The sequence below is a fragment of the Esox lucius genome, chromosome 22 (assembly GCF_011004845.1).
Source record: "Esox lucius isolate fEsoLuc1 chromosome 22, fEsoLuc1.pri, whole genome shotgun sequence".
Taxonomy (NCBI): Eukaryota; Metazoa; Chordata; class Actinopteri; order Esociformes; family Esocidae; genus Esox; species Esox lucius.
The window spans coordinates 19,633,885-19,657,452 of NC_047590.1; the positions used below are offsets into that span (position 1 = coordinate 19,633,885).

At 44.2% G+C, this 23,568-nt stretch overlaps 1 protein-coding gene across 4 annotated transcripts in view; it reads right to left on the reverse strand.

Moving 5' to 3' along the window:
- LOC109614608 (partitioning defective 3 homolog B) overlaps positions 1 to 23,568 on the reverse strand; it is a 138,104-nt gene that overhangs the window by 19,917 nt on the left and 94,619 nt on the right. For all 4 annotated transcript variants that reach the window (XM_029116575.2, XM_029116574.2, XM_029116577.2 and 1 more), the window contains 3 exons: positions 10,957 to 11,061; positions 10,463 to 10,774; positions 2,632 to 2,719 (listed from right to left, as the gene is read on the reverse strand). In XM_029116575.2, the coding sequence (XP_028972408.2) occupies positions 2,632 to 2,719; positions 10,463 to 10,774; positions 10,957 to 11,061 (505 nt within the window). The remainder of the gene's footprint in view (positions 1 to 2,631; positions 2,720 to 10,462; positions 10,775 to 10,956; positions 11,062 to 23,568) is intronic.

Here is a 23,568-nt window from a genome sequence, read left to right on the forward strand (position 1 = left end):
AACAAATATAACAAAAAGATATGTATGCAGCTCTATATTCATGCAAACGAACCACGACATTTCTGTGCACCAATCAGGGGGGCACAGAAAGAATGGGTCTTGTGTGATTAAATCTTTGAAAACATTCATGTCTCCCTGACTAGGAGGCTGAAAAGAGCGACAAACGACAGCTGAACAGCAAAAAATAGAATATGGGAGGAGATGGGACTCATCCACTGCCTGCCTGAACACAAAGCAATCACAGTTTTTTTGTTCAGTCTCTCCCTTCCTCTCTATTGTGACTTGAATTGGTCGGCTGTATCTTTTCCAATGTAACGTACAGTATAGAGTTTTGCTCTTAAGGTTTAAAGGGGAATTATGTTGATGTTTTAAAATTTTATAACAGAAAATGTCCATAACGTATGTGCAGTAATAGTGGAATGATAGTGTTTCACAACACTTATTCACTGGAAATTAATTTGGGTGCACACAACAACCCATAATAAAATGCAGAATTTCGATTGGTCAATCGAAGCCAGGCCAGCTACACCCTCTCTCTACTCCGTCGGCTTCACTAAGGGACGAGATCTTCTCTCCTCAAGCCCATAGACAAACAACGGCAGATGGGGGCAAGTTCACTCAACTTCTTTTCAAGAAGGAAAACAAGCACTGAATAGTGATTCATTGTACCATTGGAATCCCTACTGGTGTAGTATGTTCTGTATGGGAAGAGTTGGTTTAAATTCAACTTGGCTAACCAAGCTTCCACATGGAGAATACATTCTATGTATTGGCCCTTTAACGGACACACATTTAATAGAGGCAATATGTGTTTAATATGCTTCTAACAAGGGCTGCAAGTATACACTCATTTGTTCTCCCTCAAGTCCCTCAGTATCTCCATTTCTGTGTCATTTTCTCTCTTTTCCCTCCAACTCTCCAACCTACTCATCTGTCAAAACATTCTGTGAACCTCAATTTTTTCTTAAGGTTCACTTGGCATACAGTGGGGAGAACAATTATTTGATACACTGCCGGTTTTGCAGGTTTTCCCACTTATAAAGCATGTAGAAGTCTGTAAAAAAAATTATAATCTGAAAATCACATTGTAGGATTTTTTCATAATCATTTAATTGCAAACTAATTATTTCAGTGTCTGTCGAGTTGTTCCAGTGTCTGAATGTTTTTTTTTTTTGATGGCTCAAACAAATGAGCGTTACTAGGAGGTTTTGAGCATTTTAACAATGTTTCCAGACAGTTCCCATACACAAGCACCAGTGAGAAAGAAGGAAGGAATGCCATTTTTGGTACCACTGTTTTTGGTACTTTCCATAAACAGACCATTGAAAAGAAAATTGGGAAAAAAGAGAGAGGGCAGTGAGAGGGAAAGAGAGAGAAAGAGTGCTGCTACTGTAAAACTCCTATGCTCAATGCTAACAACAGAGGACTCTGAATAAACCCAGACAGGCTGTGAGAAAACACAGACCGCTCAGCTTGGCATCTGGGAGCAAAACGTGCCAGCGCATGAACATGCAGCCCAACTGGCGCCCAGTGATCCAAACATTGTGATTGTACCTCCACTTTGACAAATTCATACTCAACGTAGGTGACCGTGGCACTGTTCTCCTCGACGTTAGCCCGAATCCAAGGGAATTATTTTAACACAATAGCCCCACAGGATTGTTAAACCTGACGATATCATATGGAATAATCCGTACAAAGATGCATGGTGTGCTTTTGAATACTGCAGTCTCTTTCTCATGTAGCGCCCCACTTTCAGGTTCCATATAGGGCCAGAGAAAGACACCAGGTGTCTGAAGGCAGTGGGCGAGTAATCACAGTATGGATTATCGTGGAGTTAATCTCCATGTTTCTGTTTCGGCTGAGGAGCAGTGAGTAAACCTCTTGTGGTGGTTAATCTATCGGCTGGGATCTGATTAGGCTCAACAGGATCCCGCTACAAGTCAGGAGACTTATGCTCCTTTCACGCTAAGCCTAAAACCTGTCAATTTGACCCTGTTGTTAATTATTTGCAGACTTTTTGTTTCCATTTGAAAGGTATCTGAAAGGAATGTCGGCAACAATGTCGTTACTTTTTTCAACAGTAGAGCTAGGGATTTTGGAAGGGTTCTTCCTCCAGCTTAGTTTGAATGACTACATTTTTTCTAGATTAGGGATGTCACGAAACCAGAATGCCAATGCATGCCTACAGAAAGAACAGCACAGTAGAAACCTACCACAACCATTAGTTAGCCAACTGAAATGTTGCCGGTAGCTAGCACAACTAACAAAACCCGAGCAGTTGCACTGGCACAACTCAATGACCACAAAGTAACTTAGTCAAAAAGAGAAACAGGGCGCACATCCCATGAATAAAACAAAATGACGGGTCACTTACATTGCATATAGTTTTAGAAAACAGTTGGACAGAAACTCAGAAAGTATATATAAACATTATAGGTGCGGTTTTATTTATTGGAAGTGTTCCCCGTTTCTCTTTTTTAGTTACTACTGTATAGGGCCTAAAGTGCGTTTTTTTTGGGTTACCACACCTTAGATAGCATGTTTTGTTAAAAAAACACTTTTTATATTCATCATGCATTCTTCCAAAAATGCGTTGGTTGGTCGAAAAGAAACCCCATGCTCACTCACCCGGCGGCTGCGGATTACCTCCAGGTCTTCGTAAGAAGGCACCACGCGGGACGGCAGGAACTCTCTCCGCAGCCGCTGGCCACGCTCACTGAGAGACAGAAAGAGGTAGAGAGAGAAACGGATAGAAAGAGAGAGTAAGAGGGAAAGAAAGAGAGCTTACTGAGTTTGAATGATCGATGGATCAAAAATATTATGAAAATGGGGCCTTCAGATGAAGGGGAAACAATATACAGTTGTGCTCAAAAGTGAGTGAGCAGGCAAAACATGTCTTTTTTTCATATGGGATTCACATTGTAGGTCATTACAGAATGGCACAATCAGAAAACAAAACAATGGCAACAAAGATTTTTTTTTACTGACCCCTATTCTAATCTGCGTATCCTTAGTTCTTAATACTGTGTATTGCCCCCTTTAGCATCAATGACAGGGTCCAGTCTTTTGTAATTGTTGTCTATGAGGCCCCAAATTCTTGCAGGTGGTATAGCTGCCCGTTCCTCTTGGCAAAATGCCTCCAGGTCATGCAAAGTCTTTGGTCGTCTTGCATGAACCGCACGTTTGAGTTCTTCCCAGAGTGGCTCAATGATATTAAGATTAGGAGACTTTGATGGCCACTCCAGAACCTTCACCTTTTTCTGCTGTAACCACTGGAGGGTCAACTTGGCCTTGTGCTTAGGGTCGTTGTCATGCTGGAAATTCCAAGAGCGTCCCATGCACAGTTTTCTTGCAGAAGAATGCAAATGATCTGCCAGTATTTTCTGATAACATGCTGCATTCATCTTGCCATACATTTTCACAAGATTCCAGTGCATTTAGAGCTCACACACAACATCATTGAGCCACCACCATGCTTCACAGTGGGGATGATATTCTGTTCACTATAGGCCTTGTTGACCCCTCTCCAAACATAGCGCTCATGGTTGTGACCATCAATCTCTATTTTGGACTTGTCACTCCAAATTACAGTGTGCCAGAAGCTGAGGCGTTTCAAGGTGTTGTCGGGCATATTGTAACCAGGCTTTTTCATGGCACTGGCGCAGTAAAGGCTTCTTTCTGGCAAATCGACCATGCAGCTCATTTTTGTTCAAGTATCATCGTACTGTGCTCCTTGAAACAACCACACCGTCTTTTTCCAGAGCAGACTGTATTTCTCCTGAGGTTACCTGTGGGTTTTTCTTTGTATCCTGAACAATTCTTCTGGCAGTTTTGGCTGAAATCTTTCTTGGTATCAAGAGATCCTTTCTTGGTATCAAGAGATCCCCAAATGTTCTACTTCTTATTAATAAGTGATTGAACAGTAATTACTGGTATTTGCAAGGCCCTGGATATCTTTTCATATCCTTTTCCATCTTTATAAAGTTTAATTACCCTGTTACACAGGTCTTTTGACAGTTATTTTCTGCTCCCCATGGCTCAGTCAGTGTTTAGCCTGCTCAGGGCATCCACATGAGGGCATATACACTAATTGCAATTTAAAAAGCCACAGGTGTGGGAAATTTACATTGAATTGCCATTTTCACCTGTGTGTGTCATCTTGTGTGTCTGTAACAAGGTCAAGCAAGAGTTTCTTTGCATGATCAGTCATATTTTCAATGCCAGAATTTCACAATTTCTGCCAGGTTATGCAAACTTATGAGCACAATGGTAAATTACTTGAAATTGAGGAGATAACTAATAACTAATAAAACATCCATCCAGGTATCCAGATGATAACTTGAGGCCACACACGGCCACTAACTGAGCCTCTACTGCCTGGTAAGCTATTCGGTGAAGAAATAAAACACACTAAGACAAATGCACACAGCCACCATCACTGAAGAAAAATGTGGAAGAGTTGTACATATGTTTGTATTTTGAGCATTTGTTGGGATAAAATTGTATCACTCCCCAATCTTGTAATGTCTTGTCCTCTTCTGATTGCAGCAAATGCTAACAGGCTTTGGTGAGTTCCCACTCACTCAACTAACAACATCGGTCAGCCTGCATATGCCGAAACCGCCTGAAGGAGTAGCTAGAGCGTACTGAGTCAATTCCACCAATACTGACATTCCATACTGGGGTTGCGGGCTAATATGCACTTACTGTTGGTGGGAATCCCTGCTCTTCTTCAATTTATTCAGAATGCTGCTGATCAGTATTCCCAAGGACCCCCATGTCTCCCCATGCTCACTTATTGGTTTCCATTTGAAGATTTCATCCACTACACAAACCATGGCTTGTCTACAGAGCAGCAAAATTTAACCAAAGCTCTAAGTTTTGACCGTCCATAGGACAACAGCGCCCTCATAGCACATTCCAAACCCTAATGGTGGAACGAGCATCCTCTTATAGCTAGGTCAGCGAGTCCATGCCCATATTAAATAAGCATGGACATTAACTAACATACCCCCTACCACGCCCACCGCTCCATTAACTAATCCTTACCATTTTTATTCCATTTTATTTTCTTCTAGCATTGACTTTGCTGATTAGTTATCTAACGGAGCAGTGTACTTTCTATTAATGGGTTGTGTGATAGTCCCACCTACCTAAGTTAACATGAACACACAAAATGTCACTGGATAAGAACGTGTGCAGACTTATTAAACTGCAGATGCGGTACCTCAGGAAAGTCACTGGGAGAACCTTGGCACAAATGAAACTACCACACACACACCCTCTCTGGCCCAGTCCCTCATTCACACGCATGCACATGCACACACACACACACACACACACACATACACGCATTGCACGCACGCACACACAAACACTAAAATAAGCACTCGCACACAAACCACAGGGACTCCCGACCTCTTCCACCCATACTAATGATGTGACCCATGCCAGGAATGGATTCTGGGCAGAAGTGGGAGCTTCATTAGAGGGTTGAGCCAGCACAGACTCACCTGCTGCACAGACACACCTACTACACGTTCCTCTAACGACCCCAGCTTTAATTGGCTAGCATGGCTGCGGCTTTAGCAGCGAGACGACATGCTTGTGAGCGTAAGAACGCGCAGGCGTGCATGCGTTTGTCGAATTCACTCTAACCTCTGGGGAACAGGAACTGGCTACGGGAAGTACATCGCCCCACATCAATTGATGTACAGTGTCAGTTTCTCTCCAGCATTTCACACTTAAGTCATTTAACAGATGCTCTTATGCAGTCAACGTTTTGGTACCGGTCCCCTGAGGGAACCGAAGCCCAGCCGGAGACACCGGGGAACAGGCAGAATGACATGCAGTCTATCACCTGTCAGCAGAGGTGTAAAAGTACAAAGCACTGGGCTGTGTTCACCAGTTGAGGGAATTCCCTAATTAAGATCTAAATGAACATGTAAAGGGAGTTAATTTAGGTCATAATTAAATACTTCCCTCACCTGGTGAACAGAGCCAATTATTGGTGAAAACTGGTGAAGTATTTTAACTTTCTACATTCTCCACATCTGCCTGACATGCGGCAAATGCAAACACAAATGGCAATACCCTTCGGAATGTTCGGACCATAGCAACCAGCATAGCAACAAACTCAATTTGCGTAGCGCTGTAGTGCATAGCATTGTTAATAGTGTTGTTTTGACCACAGCACAAGGATGTTTAAAGTATTAGCTCAGGTCCTGGATCAGATTTCAGTAAACAGGTCAATCGACCTGGTACTAAAATCATCTCTGACCACAGATCTAGGACCAGAGCTTGACTAACCCTGCAACCTAATCAACAATGTGCAAGTGCTAACCCATACTTACCGTCGATGCATGACTAAGAGAAAAAGAGACTTCATAGTAGTGTTTTCCCCAGGGGCACAGTATGGACCACTCCATTTATCCCTTGCTCAAATCCAACCCCACCTCCTCCTTTTCACAGCTACAGCAGGGATGCGGAGCAAAGGGGACATGTTTTCAAACTACTAACGAGGTCCCTCAAACCGTCATTAGGACAGCAACTTTGATTGAGAGTGCATGTCGTCTCTGGTAATGATATACTTTTTATTATAATGATGTAATTAGGGTCTGTGGCACATCAGAGACTATCCTAATATCAGCGTTGCATAAGTAAATAAACACTACTCGTGTGGAACCTGAAGGTAGTGAATCAGGACAACGTTTTCTCAGAGATACATGGCTAGAGCAGAATGGTGCTGTGCCCTGTCAGTGCTGCACAAAGCTGTTTCTGGAGGTGTTTAATCTGTAGGTTTTTAAAAGAACTTCCCTTCTGATGGTTGTCCCTCCAACCCAAATTCAGCACACCTTTTTCCAGCACAACTGGGCTTGGAAATGGACCTGTGTGTGTGTACAGGTTTTAAACAACCCTGGAGAGGAGCAAACAATCAAGAAAAATCTTGGGAAAATTTTCACCATGAAGAAAAAAAATCTATTTTCAGCATAAGGCATTAGGTTAAAGGGTAAAGGTCAGGGTTAAGTTAAATTAAAATAATGTGCCCACAATGATAGCAAATGTGTAACAAGGTTGTGTGTGTGTGTGTGCGCGGAGGTGTGCACACGTGTTTGCAGGAGCACACTGCGCTAGGCTTTAATCAGAAGCAAACTTCTCTTTGCGTTTGCCAGCCGGTCACCAGGGAGCCCAGAGTGCCAGTGGAAAGTTCAGTAAAAGCTAAAGATTTTCATTTCCTCTCGTTTTCATGGGGAGCGAAGGGCCGGAACTATCCAGAATATCTCCCAAGGTTTTTGTCAAACCTGCGTGTACAGCTTGTGTGTTTGTTCCAACCTCAGGCAGACTCATTAGGGAGTGTTGTCCGTGAACTATGGCCACGGGGACTTTGACAGGCTTTGACTGGTCACATCAAAGAGAATACGCTCCCTGGGCTGTGAAAACTGCAGGTTGAACTTTAAAGACAGAATCCTTAGTTGCTACATCAATCTTTGGACTTTTAAATTAATGATATACAGTATACACTTTTATTCCTGAAGAGAATAAACTATGAATGACTCACAGCTCCACTGGTGTGAACCATCAGAACCTTAAATATATGCTTGGTTTTCACCCGAATATGCACCAAAAAATAAGAAAATCACAGATATTATACATACAGATTGTGTACAATTTACTACACAGTGTACTATGGCACATCAAAACCCACTTTAATGCCTAACTGAGGTACTATAGTGATTCAACTAATTGATTATGGACCCCAAACAATAAATTAAACATCCAGCCCAAAATGGGAGGTTGAAAAAGAATAGTTTGTTTAAACACATAAGTCCTGGACCTGTCCTGAGTCCTATCTTTTGGGATTGAAGCTGCAAGTGAAACAGAATAGTAGTGATCATCTGGTGTTGGTATGTTGCGTTCATGGGGTTGACCATGTGCAATAGTTGTTTGCGCGAGGTAAGTTCTGAAGAGCCACAACTCCAGCATGTCCCCATCTCTCCCGGTGACATCATCCCCCTACAGCGACCAGAAGGAACGGGCCACATAAGAAACCCCTTGTAATTTGGAGATTTCTGGGCTCCTCTCCCTCTCATCTTTTCATCCCTGGTATGCGGAGAGACTACAAGACATTTTCTCTAATAACATTTGACAAGTGTATAAGTAAACTATTTTTTTCCCCTCTCTCCACAGGTCAAGCCCTAGTCTCGCTGTAATCAAATGTGACTTACATCCCTGAACGCGCCAGCCATTGAAGTCCTAATGAAAATGTCCACCGCTAAGTAATGTTGACACTCCAGAATCAACTTGCTCCTTTCTTTGACAGGTTTGGGGGAGGAGTAGGAGGAGGCACCAACATTTAGCATGAGCACCTTCTAACACACACAGATGTTACTCACACAAACACAAGCACGTAAGAACGTGCACTCTCAGACTAACTGTCTAAACCTATCATTACCCTGAAATGAACCAAAACATCAGCAAACATGCCATCCCCCACAAATGATATGATAATGCCCTTTAACCAATTGAGATATCCTGAGTCACCATTGGCTACAGTAGCGCCCCGCAGAGGGCCAATCTGCATCTTTTTCAAAACCGTTGCCTATGGCAAGGGACATCATTCACTCATGTTTAGTCAATCATGCCAGAGTTACCTGCGATACTCTGTGGGTATCACACTTAAATTCCTGAGTATGTGTGCCACATTTCATCACTAAGTCAGATCGAGCAGTATAAATATGTCCCTGTTATAGAGCCAATGTGTCTTTGACATAGGTGTTCTAGCATATGCAGACTCTTGCCAGTGTTTGCAGTATGGGTACCCAATGTTCTTACAACACACATATCCTTAACACATTCATATTTATGTGCATTACTATCCAGAAAATGTCCATTGGCAACACTTGAGGTATATCAGGTTTTGTGCAGATCAGGTATCTGGTTCATGGTGGATATGACTCAGAGACATGGCTCCCTGAGTAAAATATTTTCCCTGTGAGACGACGTACCTGTCAAACAGGATTCTGGGCCCGACATTGTAATATTCTTCCAAATCGTGCCATTGGTGTCTAAAATACAGAGCGTGACGTATATTGCACACGTTCGTTTGAACAGACAGGCGGGGGGGTCCACAGAGCCCCTTTTCATTTCATGGTTGGGGACCAAATAAAAGCCCTCTAAAAGTGACACTGGATTCTAGACCAGAGTGTTGCTAGGTTACAAAAAGGCTTCCCAGAGCGGATTTGAGTGTGTGTCGGCGAGGCGGTGCGTCCATATGTATGAATGAATTAACCAACGGGTGTGTTTTGCAAGCAGATGCGTTGCTGTGAGTCTGTCGAGTGCGTGTGGTCGCAGGAGACAATGACTGTGGGAAGTGAATGAAGGATAACGATGCCAACCCCTGACAATTCCATCCAGACGGGAACTAGATCGTCTTACGCTGGGGCTCGCTCTTATTACTCATCCGTCAGACATCAATAAAATGGCAAGCGTCCAAAGATCGAGAAAGAGGGAGAGGCTAAGAGATGACACCAAAATAGCGAAAGGGAGAGGGAGCGAGAAAGACAGAATAGAGTGACAGAGGCCGAGCCAGAGAAAGACAGACGAGAGGGAAACGGACAGAAAAGAGGGAGAAAGAGAGAGAAAGACAGACGAGAGGGAAACGGACAGAAAAGAGGGAGAAAGAGAGAGAAAGACAGACGAGAGGGAAACGGACAGAAAAGAGGGAGAAAGACAGAGAAAGACAGACCGAAGCGATGGAAAGACAGAGGCAGAGAAAAGGAGGAGAATGGGAGAGAAATTCAACAGCCAGTTAGGGGAGAGTGGAGCAGACACGGGCGGAGGAGTCAAACTGATCTGTCGAGCTGCTAGACTGTGGCTAATTATCCCCCGGTTTTCGGTATGGCTCATTCCCTTCCTAGCAGTCGTTCCCTTCCTCTCCTGTCCCCTTCCTCAGCCTCTCAAGTTCCCTGTATGGGTCTGGCTCTCTCCATCAGTCTTTGTTTTCTCCCCCATCCATCCATCCGTCCCGTCACTCTCCCTCCATATCTTTCTCCCACAGTCTCCCATTTACAACAGTCTCCTGCGACTTGGAGAAAACAACAGCACCCTTTTAAAAGATGTTGATGTCAGTGCAAACTACGTACAATCTGTGTTCGCTCATGGGCAGAGTTTGAGGGTCCGCAGATCCTAAACACTCACCCTAAGGTTTGCCGTAGTACCTATTTGAAATCACACAGACTGCCAGCAAACACGCACTGGAAAAGAGCGGGTGGCCACGGCTGAGCTTGCCGGAGCACAAACCTACCGAACTGGAGTCAGTGGTCTGTGACGACAAATGTCAACTTTATCAGTCATCCCACCGGACAACATGCCACAAGGCACGGACTTTAACCACAGGGCCACTCGGGGGTGGGGGCAATATCTTTGCATTCACTAACAGTAGTATGGAACAACCACTCACCTGTCGTTTTGCGCGGGCTGAAACTGGGACGCTGACATTGAGGGCGGGGCTCGCGGCTTGTTGACCTTGGCGTAAAGGCCCTCCATGTCTTCGGCCGGGGGCTGGCGTCCGTGCGGCGGTGGGGGCGGGCCCCTGAGGGCCTGCTGAGGGGAGGGGGTGCGGCTGAGGTAGGAGGGTGAGGGGCCCTTGGGGGGATCCCGGAAGTTGTTGATACGGGCGTAGTTAGGGTCCTGTTCGTCGTCCTCCAAGTCGGGTGGCAGGGGGTCGGGGGTCATGTGGCCTTCTGGCACCTCCATGTAGCGGGGCTCACGTCTGTCACGAGGAAGTCAAACTCACAGTAAGTCGACCGGAGCAAAAATGTACCGCATTATGTATGTTAATGGATGTTAGAGAGAGGTGCGTAAATGATGGAGGGCGGAAGGTCAATATGAACACACACAAACACACAAACACAGGCAGACACAGACATCAGCCCAAGGACGACACGCTCTCACCTCATTCTCTCGACGTTGTCCAGCTCCTCCTCGCTCAGAGCCTCCAGCTTCAGCTTGGCAGCCTTCGCATCGGCCTTGCTCCTCTCCTCCTTTTTCTTGCCAAACCTGGGGGGGGGGTGGGGTTGGGGGTGATGTTATTATTTCTATTCACGCTTCCAAACAGTGTGGCAGTTCGCAAAGTCAAAGCCGCGGCAAGAAATTACGAAGGAATTTATTTCCACTGTAGCGCAACGTACAAAGACAGATTGGAAGATGAGGACCGACCAGGGGGGGACTTGTGTTGTGAACCACGCAGCAGAGTCCAGTTCCCGCAGCAACGCATGAAACTGCTTAGCACTGAGTACACACGGACCCAGCAACACACGTACACATTGTTACATACTCCACCGATGGCCACACGCAAAAGGTAGCAGCTCCAAATTACAGCAAGGACAAGAGTGCCTCTCACTGTGCAGCCTCACACACATACCCGTTTTACCATCTTTGGCCCATTCAAACCCAAAGCCTACTGTCCCTAACCCCTTATCCTTAACTTCACCTAATTCTAACCCAAAAACCCTGAAATTAACCCACAAACAACACTTTGTCACCATGGTGGCGTCCTGGCGTGCTTTCGCTGGTCTTGTTTTTCGATCCCACAGGGAATAATAACTGTAAAACCGGTATGCAAATACACCTACTACACCTGTTCATTTGGATATTTCCCTGAGAGAACAGTGGTTAAAAGGGACATGATGACCTCGTGATCATCCGCTAGTGTTTGTTCATGCATCAGGTGTATTGAAGAGGTTTAGGCGATGCATGACTGTGTTCCAATAGTTATTCAATACAGGCCTTCATGTCTGACAGACAAGAGGCCAGGGAGCACATTCATCACTCTGGTACAGATCTAGGATCATTTCAATCTCTCCCATTCCAAATGTTCAACTGACTTCTCTGACCCCTGAAAGACTTGGTTTGATTGTCTCCTTTTTCTAGTTAATTGATTAATTTGAGTTGCTGATTGGCCAATGTTCGTTCACTTGACATGACAGGCCTGGATCAGTTTCCAACTGGAATAAGAGATTGTAAATCAGAAACCATACTCCCGAAAGCATTTCAGAATAGGATTTAAGACTGGATCTTTTAACAGTTTGTGTTTAAAAAGTGAGACCTGATCTTAGATCAGGAGCACATGTTGTGAATAAAAAGTATCTCTTGCCTTCCAGGCACGGTGCTGAATCATACATAGATCTTAAGCATATGAAGGGATAGCCTCAACTTGCATTGTCTTTTAACTGCCTCTGAGTCGGGAAAGATTCCCCCATTGGCCTTGACAGCCAGACAGAGACAGACGGTTTGGTTTAGTTCTCCATGCAACGCAATGGGTTCCGATCAGGGGGCGTCAAGTTTTATAGCCCTGTGTTTCCAGGGGCCTCAGGGTAAATCTGCTACAACCCCTTCCTCTGGGCCCTGCTTAGGAATCATTAGATCAGATAGAAATATATTATGTAGAACACAATGGCTTCCAATCAGCTAGAGGCTCCCCCGTCTTATAGAGATGTGTTTTCTGGGGCTTGGCCTGAGGGCAAACCTGCCACAGCTCTTTCTAATTGGTGGTGGTGGTGGTGGGGGGGTGCTTCAGATAGAAATCTATCATTGCAGAACAAAAGCACCGTTGTGACACGTTGTAGACTAAGGAATTGTGACATCTCTATTGACAGGTAGATCTCTAGGAACAGGGTTGGAGTTCAAACCTACAGGGGGGTAGCTCTCTAAGAACAGGGTTGGCGTTCAAACCTACAGGGGGGTAGCTCTCTAAGAACAGGGTTGGAGTTCAAACCTACAGGGGGGTAGCTCTCTAAGAACAGGGAGAGGGCCATGACGTTGCAGACTGACTAGTAGTTCTGGTTTTACATGGGCTGAATGGTGCGTGTGAGTGTGTCAGCGCCAAGCTGAGATCAATCTGACGTGTGTGTAGCTCATTAGCGACGCGGGCCTGTCACTGATTCTTCTCATTACAGCCCAGGGAGGGACACGGTGTGAATGGCAACCCTGATGGAATAGCACAGAGGATGACACTGTCAAATCAGCCTCTGATCATTGCACTGGCCCCGGGTTGCCAGATTGAAACGGAACTACCCCGGATGTATTAGACCATGTTAGCTTTTGTACATTCGCAGGTGACGAAGGATTCGCTCTGAGCCATAAAAGTGTTTCAAAGTAATTTGGCCATTTCAAATCATAATGAATCACATCATTACGGGACGGGAGGACTTGATCCGATATTAGCACAACTACACTGAGATCCTTAATTCACTGGCAGGCGAACGCCACTCAATGCTGAATTAAATCTGGAATAAATCTGAATGACATTATTTAATCCACACAAGCCTACTTCCAATGGTTCAAATACTCCAGGGGTCCCCCAGCCATTCCATGTAGTAGATGTAAACCAGAGCTTGCCCACCTCAATCAGCTCGTCAACTAATCAAGCCCTTGACTGCTTGATTCAGGCGCGCACGTTCAGGGCTACAACTGCATTGTGAGACGGCTGTGTGTCCTCGCAGGAGATTGAAACCAAACAAAACGATGGATCGTAACACCTTTAAGAGTGAAAGCGCTCACGTTAGCATTCAAACGCTTCGTCCAAGGCCAACCACCCTAGTATTGCCTAACCTGTGACCTGCAGACATTCGGTGAAGTGAATGGGCCGTGCGGTTCTGAGGGGCATTGGCAGCGGTATCTGTTTCACCGACTACATTGACACTGTCAGGCTGCCATCGCTGTGGGAGAAGAGAACCGGGTGGCGTCGTTTGGCAGACTGGCTGGTGTTCTCGTTCACACAGAGCATAATGAAGGATTGGGTGTGTACGTACGTGCGTGGAGGCCCACAGCTGGCCTCATCATTATGTGTGCATGAATCAGACTGCCTCTTCCAACTGCTGTCTGTTCAGGAGTGTTACAGGCAGAGCGCGAGAGAGAAACACTTCCAATTAGACAGATGTACCCTGCATGGGGAAAGAGCAAACCTCTTCCCCCATTATTCTTATTTCTCACAGCCTTTACCTAACCTCCCCTTCTCTCTCTCTCTCTCAGTATCTCTCTCCTTTTCCTCACAGTTACAGTATCCCTATTCTTTTCCGGAAAACAATCAGGCAAATGCTGAAGCTATTATAAATTCTAGTAGTAGGAGATTTAATTGGAGGTCAGATTTGCAGTCCTATCTGTCTTTAGACTTCAATCTAGTGGTGTCATTTTTTTCTCCTTCCAGCATTTCCATTTAAATAGGAAACAAGGCTCTACTTTCTCACAGCTAAATTCTTGCAAAAATGATTCCTCTAAAAATGTCCTCTTAATTAATATGGACAATATTTGAAATCAGGCAAGATGATCTTTGATAAATGCCGAAAACTGACAATGAAATAAAATTCTAACCCAGTGTCCATGTTATTTTTGCCCTGCAATTTCTACACATAAAATAATTGTATGTGTAAACTATTTCTTCCACTTTTTAAACTCATAACTTTTAAACCACTTTTAAACCCTGATATAACTTGGCAGACATTACACCCAAAATGAAGAATATGAACATTCTGAGATGTGTAACCCAACGTACAAATTGTGAAAGTTTTTCTAATGCGACAGTAGCTAGCTAGCTTATGGAAGGATGCTAGCCGGTTTGCTTCTCTTTCGTGTTATGAAATGGCTGGCTCAGGCTCGACTGGATGTTCCCCAGTGCTCTGCCGCTGCTAATTTGTGACGCACCACCACAGAAAAACTGTATATATTATTTATTTTTTTACCAAACTGAGTGCAGTTTAGCATCGCATGCAGTTTACTATTGCATAAGTATCTGAGCAGAGCAACAATGTCCTGCAACCGATGTTTGGGGTATTAAGCAAGCAAGTGAGGTCAGAGAAATGTAACTATGTCTGCAGTAAATGTATTGTATGAAATACTCAGGAGAATTTGGGAAGTTACAAATATAATGTTAGTAGCTAGATGGAATTATTAGGAGTCTGGGAGGTTTTTCTTGAACAGTTTCATAGAATGGTTAATTACGGGGGGCACTTAAGTTATTATTAGGGAATTATGTTAATAAAGTGTTGTCAAATAATGTTAAGAAAATTGACAAGCAAAAGGGACTGGTGTACAGAGAGGACATTTTTGCACTACATTAAATACATGTAGTATTTCACACATTTAGCCTTTTCTGAGGTTGGTGTGTTCATGCGCATTATATGAAAAAGTCACCCGCAGAGAATGATACAGTGGCTGCCACTTAGGCCAACTTCAAATGGTTGCGGGGCAGGTAAAGGCAAGTAACAAGGTTATTCCAGTGCAATAAGGAGGCTTGCTGGTACACTGATAACATTGACCAATGATTTGAAAGATTGCTAAGATAACCAGTGGTTTGAATTGGCGTATGTTGAATTTGATGATGGCCTTACAATGCGATAGTCTACCTATTGCCATAATGAGTTTAACATTGAATTATTGGTCCACTTGCAAACATACTCACTGTCATTTCCTGCTGACCTGGGAGCACTGAAAGAAAAACCCCATTAATTAACACAGATGGCCACCATACTGCCCATAGGGAACCACAGTCACAGAAAGAGTTTAATATAACAACACACTACATTTGCCTCATATAGAACTGCATTACTTTTTCAATGAGTTTAAAGATGGATCTTCGGGTTACAGGGTCACTGGTGTCATGGTTTAATGTGGTCCTACTGCTACAAGAGGTCAAATGGAACCATCATTAGCATAACACTGTCATCATTAGCTTGCCACCGCTGGTGTGCCAAAGTCGCAGACGGTGACACTCTTCCTGTTAGGGAATGAAGGCCAGGCCCCCCCAATGGTATGAAATCTGGGCATCTAATTACCAATTTTAAAATGGTATTTTTTTTGGTAATTTAATATGAGTATGTCCATTTAAAAAGGCTACGATTTTCATTACTTTTGTCAAAATATATCCATAATAGCCCAGTCACTACATTAAATCACACAATTTCAAAGCCTATAGAGCATTCTGAAGTTGACTAGATGTAGTTACTTTTTAGAGATGCTAATTTGATCAAAAACAGGCGTTTGATTGGCCAAATTCAGTTTGCTTGCATGTAACTGTCATTTCCAAACAGTCCCAGGAAAAAAAATACACATTTGCAGGATGGGCATCTTTACTCATCAGCCTAATCACCTCGCCCAGCAGCTTTTCCCATGCTCGTTACATGACATTCTGAGGATGTGGCTGGGAGATGTGGGGACATGAAGGAAGGGATTGGGTCTGCTTTCTAATCAGGTTTAGAACACTGAGATCACAGACTGCCTGGGTGATGTCACTGCCCCGCGACCTGTGGAATTGGCTCCCAAGGGAGGGAGGGAGGGAGGGAGGGAGGGAGGGAGGGACGGAGGGAAGGAAGGAGGAACAGAGGTAGGATGGGGGGGCGGAAGACATAAAGAGAGAGGTGAAGGGGAGGGTAGAGAAAGCCAGAGAGGAAGCATCCTGTAAAGCCTATTTACAAGTTTCTGCGCAAACTATACAACATAACAGCTTTTTATGTGTACTAGCGATACAATAGAAATGCGGTTTCCATTTCAGGACAATATACTTTTTTCCTTTTCCATATAAGATGTTTACCAGTTCTATGCTTCATTTGATACGAACAGTGTTGAGAAAAAAAACAACGCAACCTAAATGGCCTACTGTTTCCTTGCGCGGCCTAGTAAATAGCGCTTTGGACCCGTAACCAAAAAGTGACTGGGTTCGGATCCCTAAGCTAATAAAAACAGTTGGTAAATAACAGGGAGAGGCTCAAGCTAGTAGCGAAACAGCTGTTCAGTCTAAGCAAGCGTTCAGTCTTTAACCAGGCAGTCAGTCTGCAGAGCGGCAGCACCAGGAGACGGTTTACAGGCTGTCTGTCAAATGGAAGATCATTGATGTCGGTCTTGCCGCTTTCATGTTGGAAATGAATGAGGCTTATACCGGAGGCTTATACCTGGGACTGTGCATCTGGTGTTCAAGACGTTTGTTTGCCATTTGCAAATAATATTAGCATACTGTTGTTGCTGAAGCTCTATCGCACTGTAGAGCGAATGCACACAATATAGTAGATTTAGCCGAAAAAGGATATCTACAAATAAGGGCCTGCATCCGAACATATCCAGTCGCATTGACACATGCGCACATGCTTAGACGGGATCAGTTGAAACCTGTTATTCACTTTTTGTTGCCTCCTGGCTTGCTATGCTTCCCACAGCCACGCACATGATTGCCCGTCGTCAGTGGAATAAAGCCAGTTGAATATTAATCTGCCTTTGAGCACCAGAAAAAGGGAGAGAATGAGAGAGAGGGAAAAAAACGAGATGGAGGGAGAATGAGAGAGTAAACGAGAAGGAGGGCTGAGCCAAAGCTTCCATGAAAATATGGCACGGTTGGTGACAATAAGAAGCTTAGGAATATACAGAAGCAACAGTGAGGCTCCCAGAGTGGGGGGGGGGGGGGGGGGGGGGGGGGGGGGGGGGGGCAGAGAGAGACAGAAGGGGAAAGGGATAAATAACCCACAGTATCTAAATGTTATCACAGTGATCTGGTTGCTGGGTTTGTCTGCTGCCAGGTACTTCAGAGATGGACGTGGAAGTTAGAGGGTGAGATAAATGAACATGTATGTTTGTAATGTAGCAGGTTGGGCGCTGGTGTTTTTCTGAGGCGGCACACAGGAATACTGCAGCGGAATGGTAAATGCAGACAGTTTTGGAACTAGAAGTTCACAAGTGTCTTTAGAAAGAACAAAAGATTTTTCTAAAAAGCAGAGGGTCATTTAACGTAACTCCATTTACTCTAAAAATACAGAGAACGAGCCCCCTTTCGGTCTCTCCCCCTTTCTCTATGATTGACAGCAAGACCAGGAAATCACAGCTCCTTTGCAGCCGAAAGCCCCGCCTCCCTTTGAATAATTAAAGCAGTCTCTCGTTATCCCCACTGGGCATAATTAAATCCATTTATCTTCTTTCCTACATATGCATACTGAAGCAGGCAGCGGCAATTTGGGCTAAATCGCCTCCCATTAATGCTTCATATTAAGAGTCAGAGGACCAGATAGATCAAAAACACACACACACCCGGATGAATTTATTGCTGTGAGGACAGACGCTGCTGTCAAGTCGATTTGGATTATTCCAATAAAGCAGAGGCTGGAAGGAGCTACGAGTGAAACCACGTTTAGTTTAGCTGTAGGCCTAAAAATCCATGGGTCGTTACGGATCTATTGGTTTCCCGATGTCGGAGCCAGACAGCGAAGATTCCATCGGAGGTTCCTGTATAAGAGATTAGTAACACGAAAATGCTGTAGGATCATGAACACCAAGATGTTTGAGGGAGGAATTGGTAATAGGGAACAGAAGAAGACCCATGGAAAAAACAGGGAGCAGAAATAAGAGAAAGATGGAGAAAGATTGGGGGGGGGGGGCAGAGAGAGCAAAGTCGCTCTGGTTGAGAATGTGTGCAAAATCACTGCAATGGAAATGGATCAGGGATGTTTGTCAGTTAGCTCAAAAAAGGTCCAACCGAGATTCGGCTTCTGCATTTAACAGAACCACTCTAAATTGGAGACTGTGCTGGGAGATGCCACAGTGAATGCCTTAGGGATTTGGCATCAATTGTCTTGCTCAAGGGCAGCACCTCATTGGCGCCGGGATTCAATATGCCAACATTTTAGGCTACCGGGCAGATGCTCTAACTGCATTGAAGAAAGAGGGATGGGTCCAAGGTGAGTTCTGATTGTTGAGATTGTTGCGTTAAAATGTTTTCGTGAGTGCCTTCATTAGTAAGAGAAAAGTGTGTGTGTGTGTGTGTGTGTGTGTGTGATTGAAATGAAACTTGAAGGAGTGTGTACACGTCTTAATCATAGTCCGCGCCATCAAGGATGTAATGAGGCGTCAATCAGACTGCTCAGCTGAGTGAGGCGTGAGAGGAAGGAGAAGAGAAATCAGGCAGGGGGGGTCTGGTCTCTCTTTTCTGTCAAACTGAGAGATGCTACAGTCCCCCAAGGGCGATTGGTGAAAAATGGGTTTTCTTCTAATTGTTTAGCGTTTCTGATGATTTCTAGCATATTTTAACGATTCAGACACAAAGCACTTGCTCCAGGAAATTTGGCTTGACTTCTTTTCGCACTTCAAATTTTTAAATTAAATAAATGAATATTTGATGAGCTGCTGACACGTCCTGTTTTCCCAGACGTGATAAAGGGCTATACCCCCCCCCCCCCCCCCCCCCCCCCCCCCCGTGTATGCGAGCCCGTTAATCCTGTTCCGAGACAGTCATTATTCCAGGTCGAGTCCAGGACAACCAACAGCAATGATGGAGAGGTTGTGTATAGATGAGACTGACTAACCAAACCGTCTCAGCTGAGTTCTTCTGTCAAAACCACTTCTAGGTGTTAGGGATTCAGACCCTGAAGAAATGAGTTACAAGTGGGTGATAAGAACAAAGGGAGTAGGTTTGAACTTTGGTGGGGACATTTTAAGCCATCCTATCGATACTCCTGGACTGTCTCTAAAAGCATGACAAGACAATAGCTTACCTTCACCCACACCCGACACAGCATAGTACAGGGCAAACATATTTTTTTTAAACATACAAAAAGTACAAAATAAACACGTTTGGGTTTATTCGCAGTGTGCAATCACAGTAAGATTTTTGTATTTTATGTCATTAACAAATACAATAATTTTTCGACATTTTCTGTGAGAATCATTATCAGGTATGTTTACAATAGCTAGCTAACAATGGAAAGTCAGACATCTACTCATGCTTTTGATTTTTGTAAAGAATGTCCTTATGAAAAAAATTATAATATTTTGACTGCCATTCACACTGCGGTCATCTAAAACACATTGAAGTAACCTATTTGCGAAGGCTTAGCTAATGTTGAATAGTTGGGGTGACATTATTATTAAAACATTCTCACAGTCACAAAGTAAAAACAAGGTTTTCAGCTAAAATAGCTAAAAAAAGAGTCTTTACTGTTAGTGAAATCTTCATTCTGAACAATAATACCCAAAAGTGTAATGTCATAACTTGATTTTAAGGTTTATTTTTCACCATGCTACTGACAACCTGACAGCAACCTACCATGACTTCATCCAGACTGTTAACTTTTCTTCAGTGGCTCGCCTCGCTCACTCATACTCACTACAGGAAACTGCCAGGTACAAACTGATAAAGGCCCTCCCACGTATCTGGAGGAGCAACATGGACCCTGAGCGGCGGTTAACCCTTTGTGGAGCGGGAAAAGAAAAAATCTACGACCATGGCAGACAACCAACAAAAATAATGCACCCAAAAAGACAAAGAAATGGCAGACAAACACAGAAAGAGAGACACAGACCATCACCAGGTCAAAAAGTGCAGAGCATTTCAATATTAGAATAGAGTGTAGTAAAGGCCAGGGAACAAAGGCTTAGGTGACTGAAGTTCGTCAACAGTTTCATGGGACCCTCCATATCCACAGCTCCCTTCTTCACAACTATTTGCCCGCCCTGTGGAGGTGGTTTGGGTAATAGGTAGTGTGACCACTCCTTCCTTAGACCTAATAAGGACCACTTGACCTTTTCCTGGGAGGGAGGAATGTCACACACAGGAGGCCCGGGACAGACAGACAGCCTGCAGACACCTAATGGCGGAGGAAGCCCATCCATCACACTCCGCTTGATGGCGGGACGGCAGCCATTGCAAGCAGTGTAATCGCTTCCTGGCGCCCCTCGTTTGCTGGATGAAGATGGAGCGAGTGGCCTGAAGCAATGAGATCAGATGACTGGGAAAAGGAGATGACTTCCTGATGGCTCAAATAAACCTACTGGGTTTTCTGGATAAAGACAGCTATAGAGATAACTTCCTGAATCCTGATGGCTTGAAATTCTTCTGAACTGCTACAAAATCTCTCTACAAATCATAGATGTGCTCCAGGCCCCAATGGTCGAAAGCATCAAAATGATGATGCGTGATTGGTCAATTTGTTGACAGATCTACAGAAAACACAGAGTAGAAATTCTTCAAGCGAGTCAATTTGTAGATCCATCAGTCTGGATTCACCTTTGAAGTTGGCTGCTGAAGATCAAATGACCAGGAGACAACTTCCTGATGGCTCAATTAGCTGCATTCATTGGTCGATGGTAAACATATCAGAGGATGACCTGCGTATTTTTTGTCTAGACATTTTCATGTGCCTGAAGCATCCAGAGGTCCGTAACGTCATCCTTTGAGTCATTTATCTTAACATACGTTGTCTTGTCATCCATCATCGGACAAGTGATCTTGAATGGCGCTTGAAAACTCTCTTTTATTTGACTGGCAAAAACATAAGTAGTAACATTAAGAGGTCCAAACTCCTCGACAGGTCAGCAATGTCCTACTAAGGTATATTCCTAGGATAAACCCCCTCTGAAAAAATTATAAAGGACTGAGGAAGAGGAAAAATAACAGGACAAGAGAAGAAGACCGTTCGTCCAGACAAGGGTTTAGCAGTTGATTTATATGCAGAGAGGATTTTCTTTCTTTTACATTTTTCAAATGTTTTTCTCTCCCAAAATCCCTCTAATGCTTGATTGACAGGTCACCACGGCAACAAGTAATTGAGAAAAATCATTTCAGGAAGCAGTCCAAAATAGAAAAAAAAATAGATAATTTGTTTCTTTTCCGGGGCTGTGGACCACGATAGTGCGAGCTGCTGTTTATGTCCATAGAAAGGTTATACATTAGATAAGTGCCAATGCCGGAAATCTAGGATATAGGATTCACACTACTTTACCGTACACAGTTTGGTGGTGTTTGCAAAAGGAAATTGGACTGGTTTTGAAATCAACATTCCCAAAAAATCCAAAGGAATCCAAATTAAACGAGTTCTAAGTAAATAATTTAACCCGCGGGGTGAGTGGCGGGACAACCTTGAGAACAAAGATTTTGTTGTTTACAATGTAGTTCTGAAAATGACTCCTACAATGACATGCAATAACCAATTATCCCAAACACACATCCAAAATCCCATTAAAGCAAACGGGAGTGCATCTGTATTTCCATGATTGCGGTTTCCATTAGTTTGAAACACTGATAAAGCTTGTGTCTGTGGGGTCTATTGATCTCCAGTGTCTTTGGACAATTCCTACATAACCCACTGCCTCATTTTTACATGCTGTTTAACAGGAAATTGAAGAGGAAAAGGGGAGGGAGGGAAGGAGGAAGAATAAACAAATAAATAAAACAAATAAATTAAATAAAGTGAGCAGGGCTATCCATAAGGGAAACAGGCACAGACATATCTCTTCTCTATAATTTCACTAGCTTGGCGTGTGGAAAACGAACGGTGGTACGCACAAAGCCACACAGGCACAAAGACAACCTGGCAGGTGAAAAGGGGAGGTTGACAATTCTGGTAGGACAAAAGAGCAGCCGCCCTTCAAAGCATCAACGGTAAACCGTGACGTGACAGACCATGAAAAACTTCGCTAACGACATTAGCGCTCGAGACCAAAAAACGTGTTTGTTTTTTTAAAGATCTCTGCGTCGGCCCATCGCAGCTTAACGTCAAGTTGGCGAACACACGAGTAAACAAATCTAAATGCGCCTTACAACTTCAGCATTGCTCAAGTGTACTTTACAAGACCTAAGGACTTTAACTCAAATTCGCCACCCAACTCCAGAAAGTGGACTCCTGCACACTACGCTTCACGTATGTGAAAGCAAAAGAGCGGTGTAAAGTTCAGAGGGGATTTGTCATTCATTACATTGGTGAGAAAGAGTGTGTGAGTTTACACCTGGGGAGTCGGCAGGAGAATCGGCATGAAGCCTTTCTTGAGGGGATTTACGGGATTGACAAGGGTGTGGTCCATCTACGGCGGCCATCGTTCAGGACCACACACTGGGCTCGTCAATGGGGATGAGAGAAGGGGCCGGAACGGGCACGGCTAATTGGCTTGGTTCCCTGTCGGATTTCATCCGGCTCCGGGAAGGGTGGGGGAGATGATCGAAGCGTGCGCAGGGGGGGATTTTGTAAACAGCGGATCAGAGCGCCAGCTTTCATGTCTCCAAATTGGCAGCAGTGGCGGGGATGGCCGTGTCCCTTCTGCCTGTCACAGCGAGGGCCTTGGTGACAGCCACCCGGAGAGTCTGAGTGACAGGCAGAAGAGGTGGGGGAGGGTGACGGAGAGAGACCATGCAGTGGTAGAAAACCCTGTGCCCATGCACACACACACACATTTTTCTATCCTTCTTGGGACACAATACCCAGAAATCCATGATCCCTATCCACTAACCCAAAACCTAACCTTTACCATAATCGTAACTCTAACCTTAACCACGATAATCTAACCCAGTTATCTCTAAACCTAACCTAGCCCTAATACCTAAACTGAACACTAAGCCGTAAAGCCTAAATCTAAGCCTAACACCAGGCCCAAATGCACTTACTGACCTAAACCTAATACGGAAATCATATTTTTCTTAATGGGGGACCAGCCCAAAAAAACTGTGACACTTGTTGATACCTCAGGTTTAAAAAAATATCTGGAGTCTTCAGTAACCCACATTACATTGGATTCACATGTACACACGCCACATACAAAATC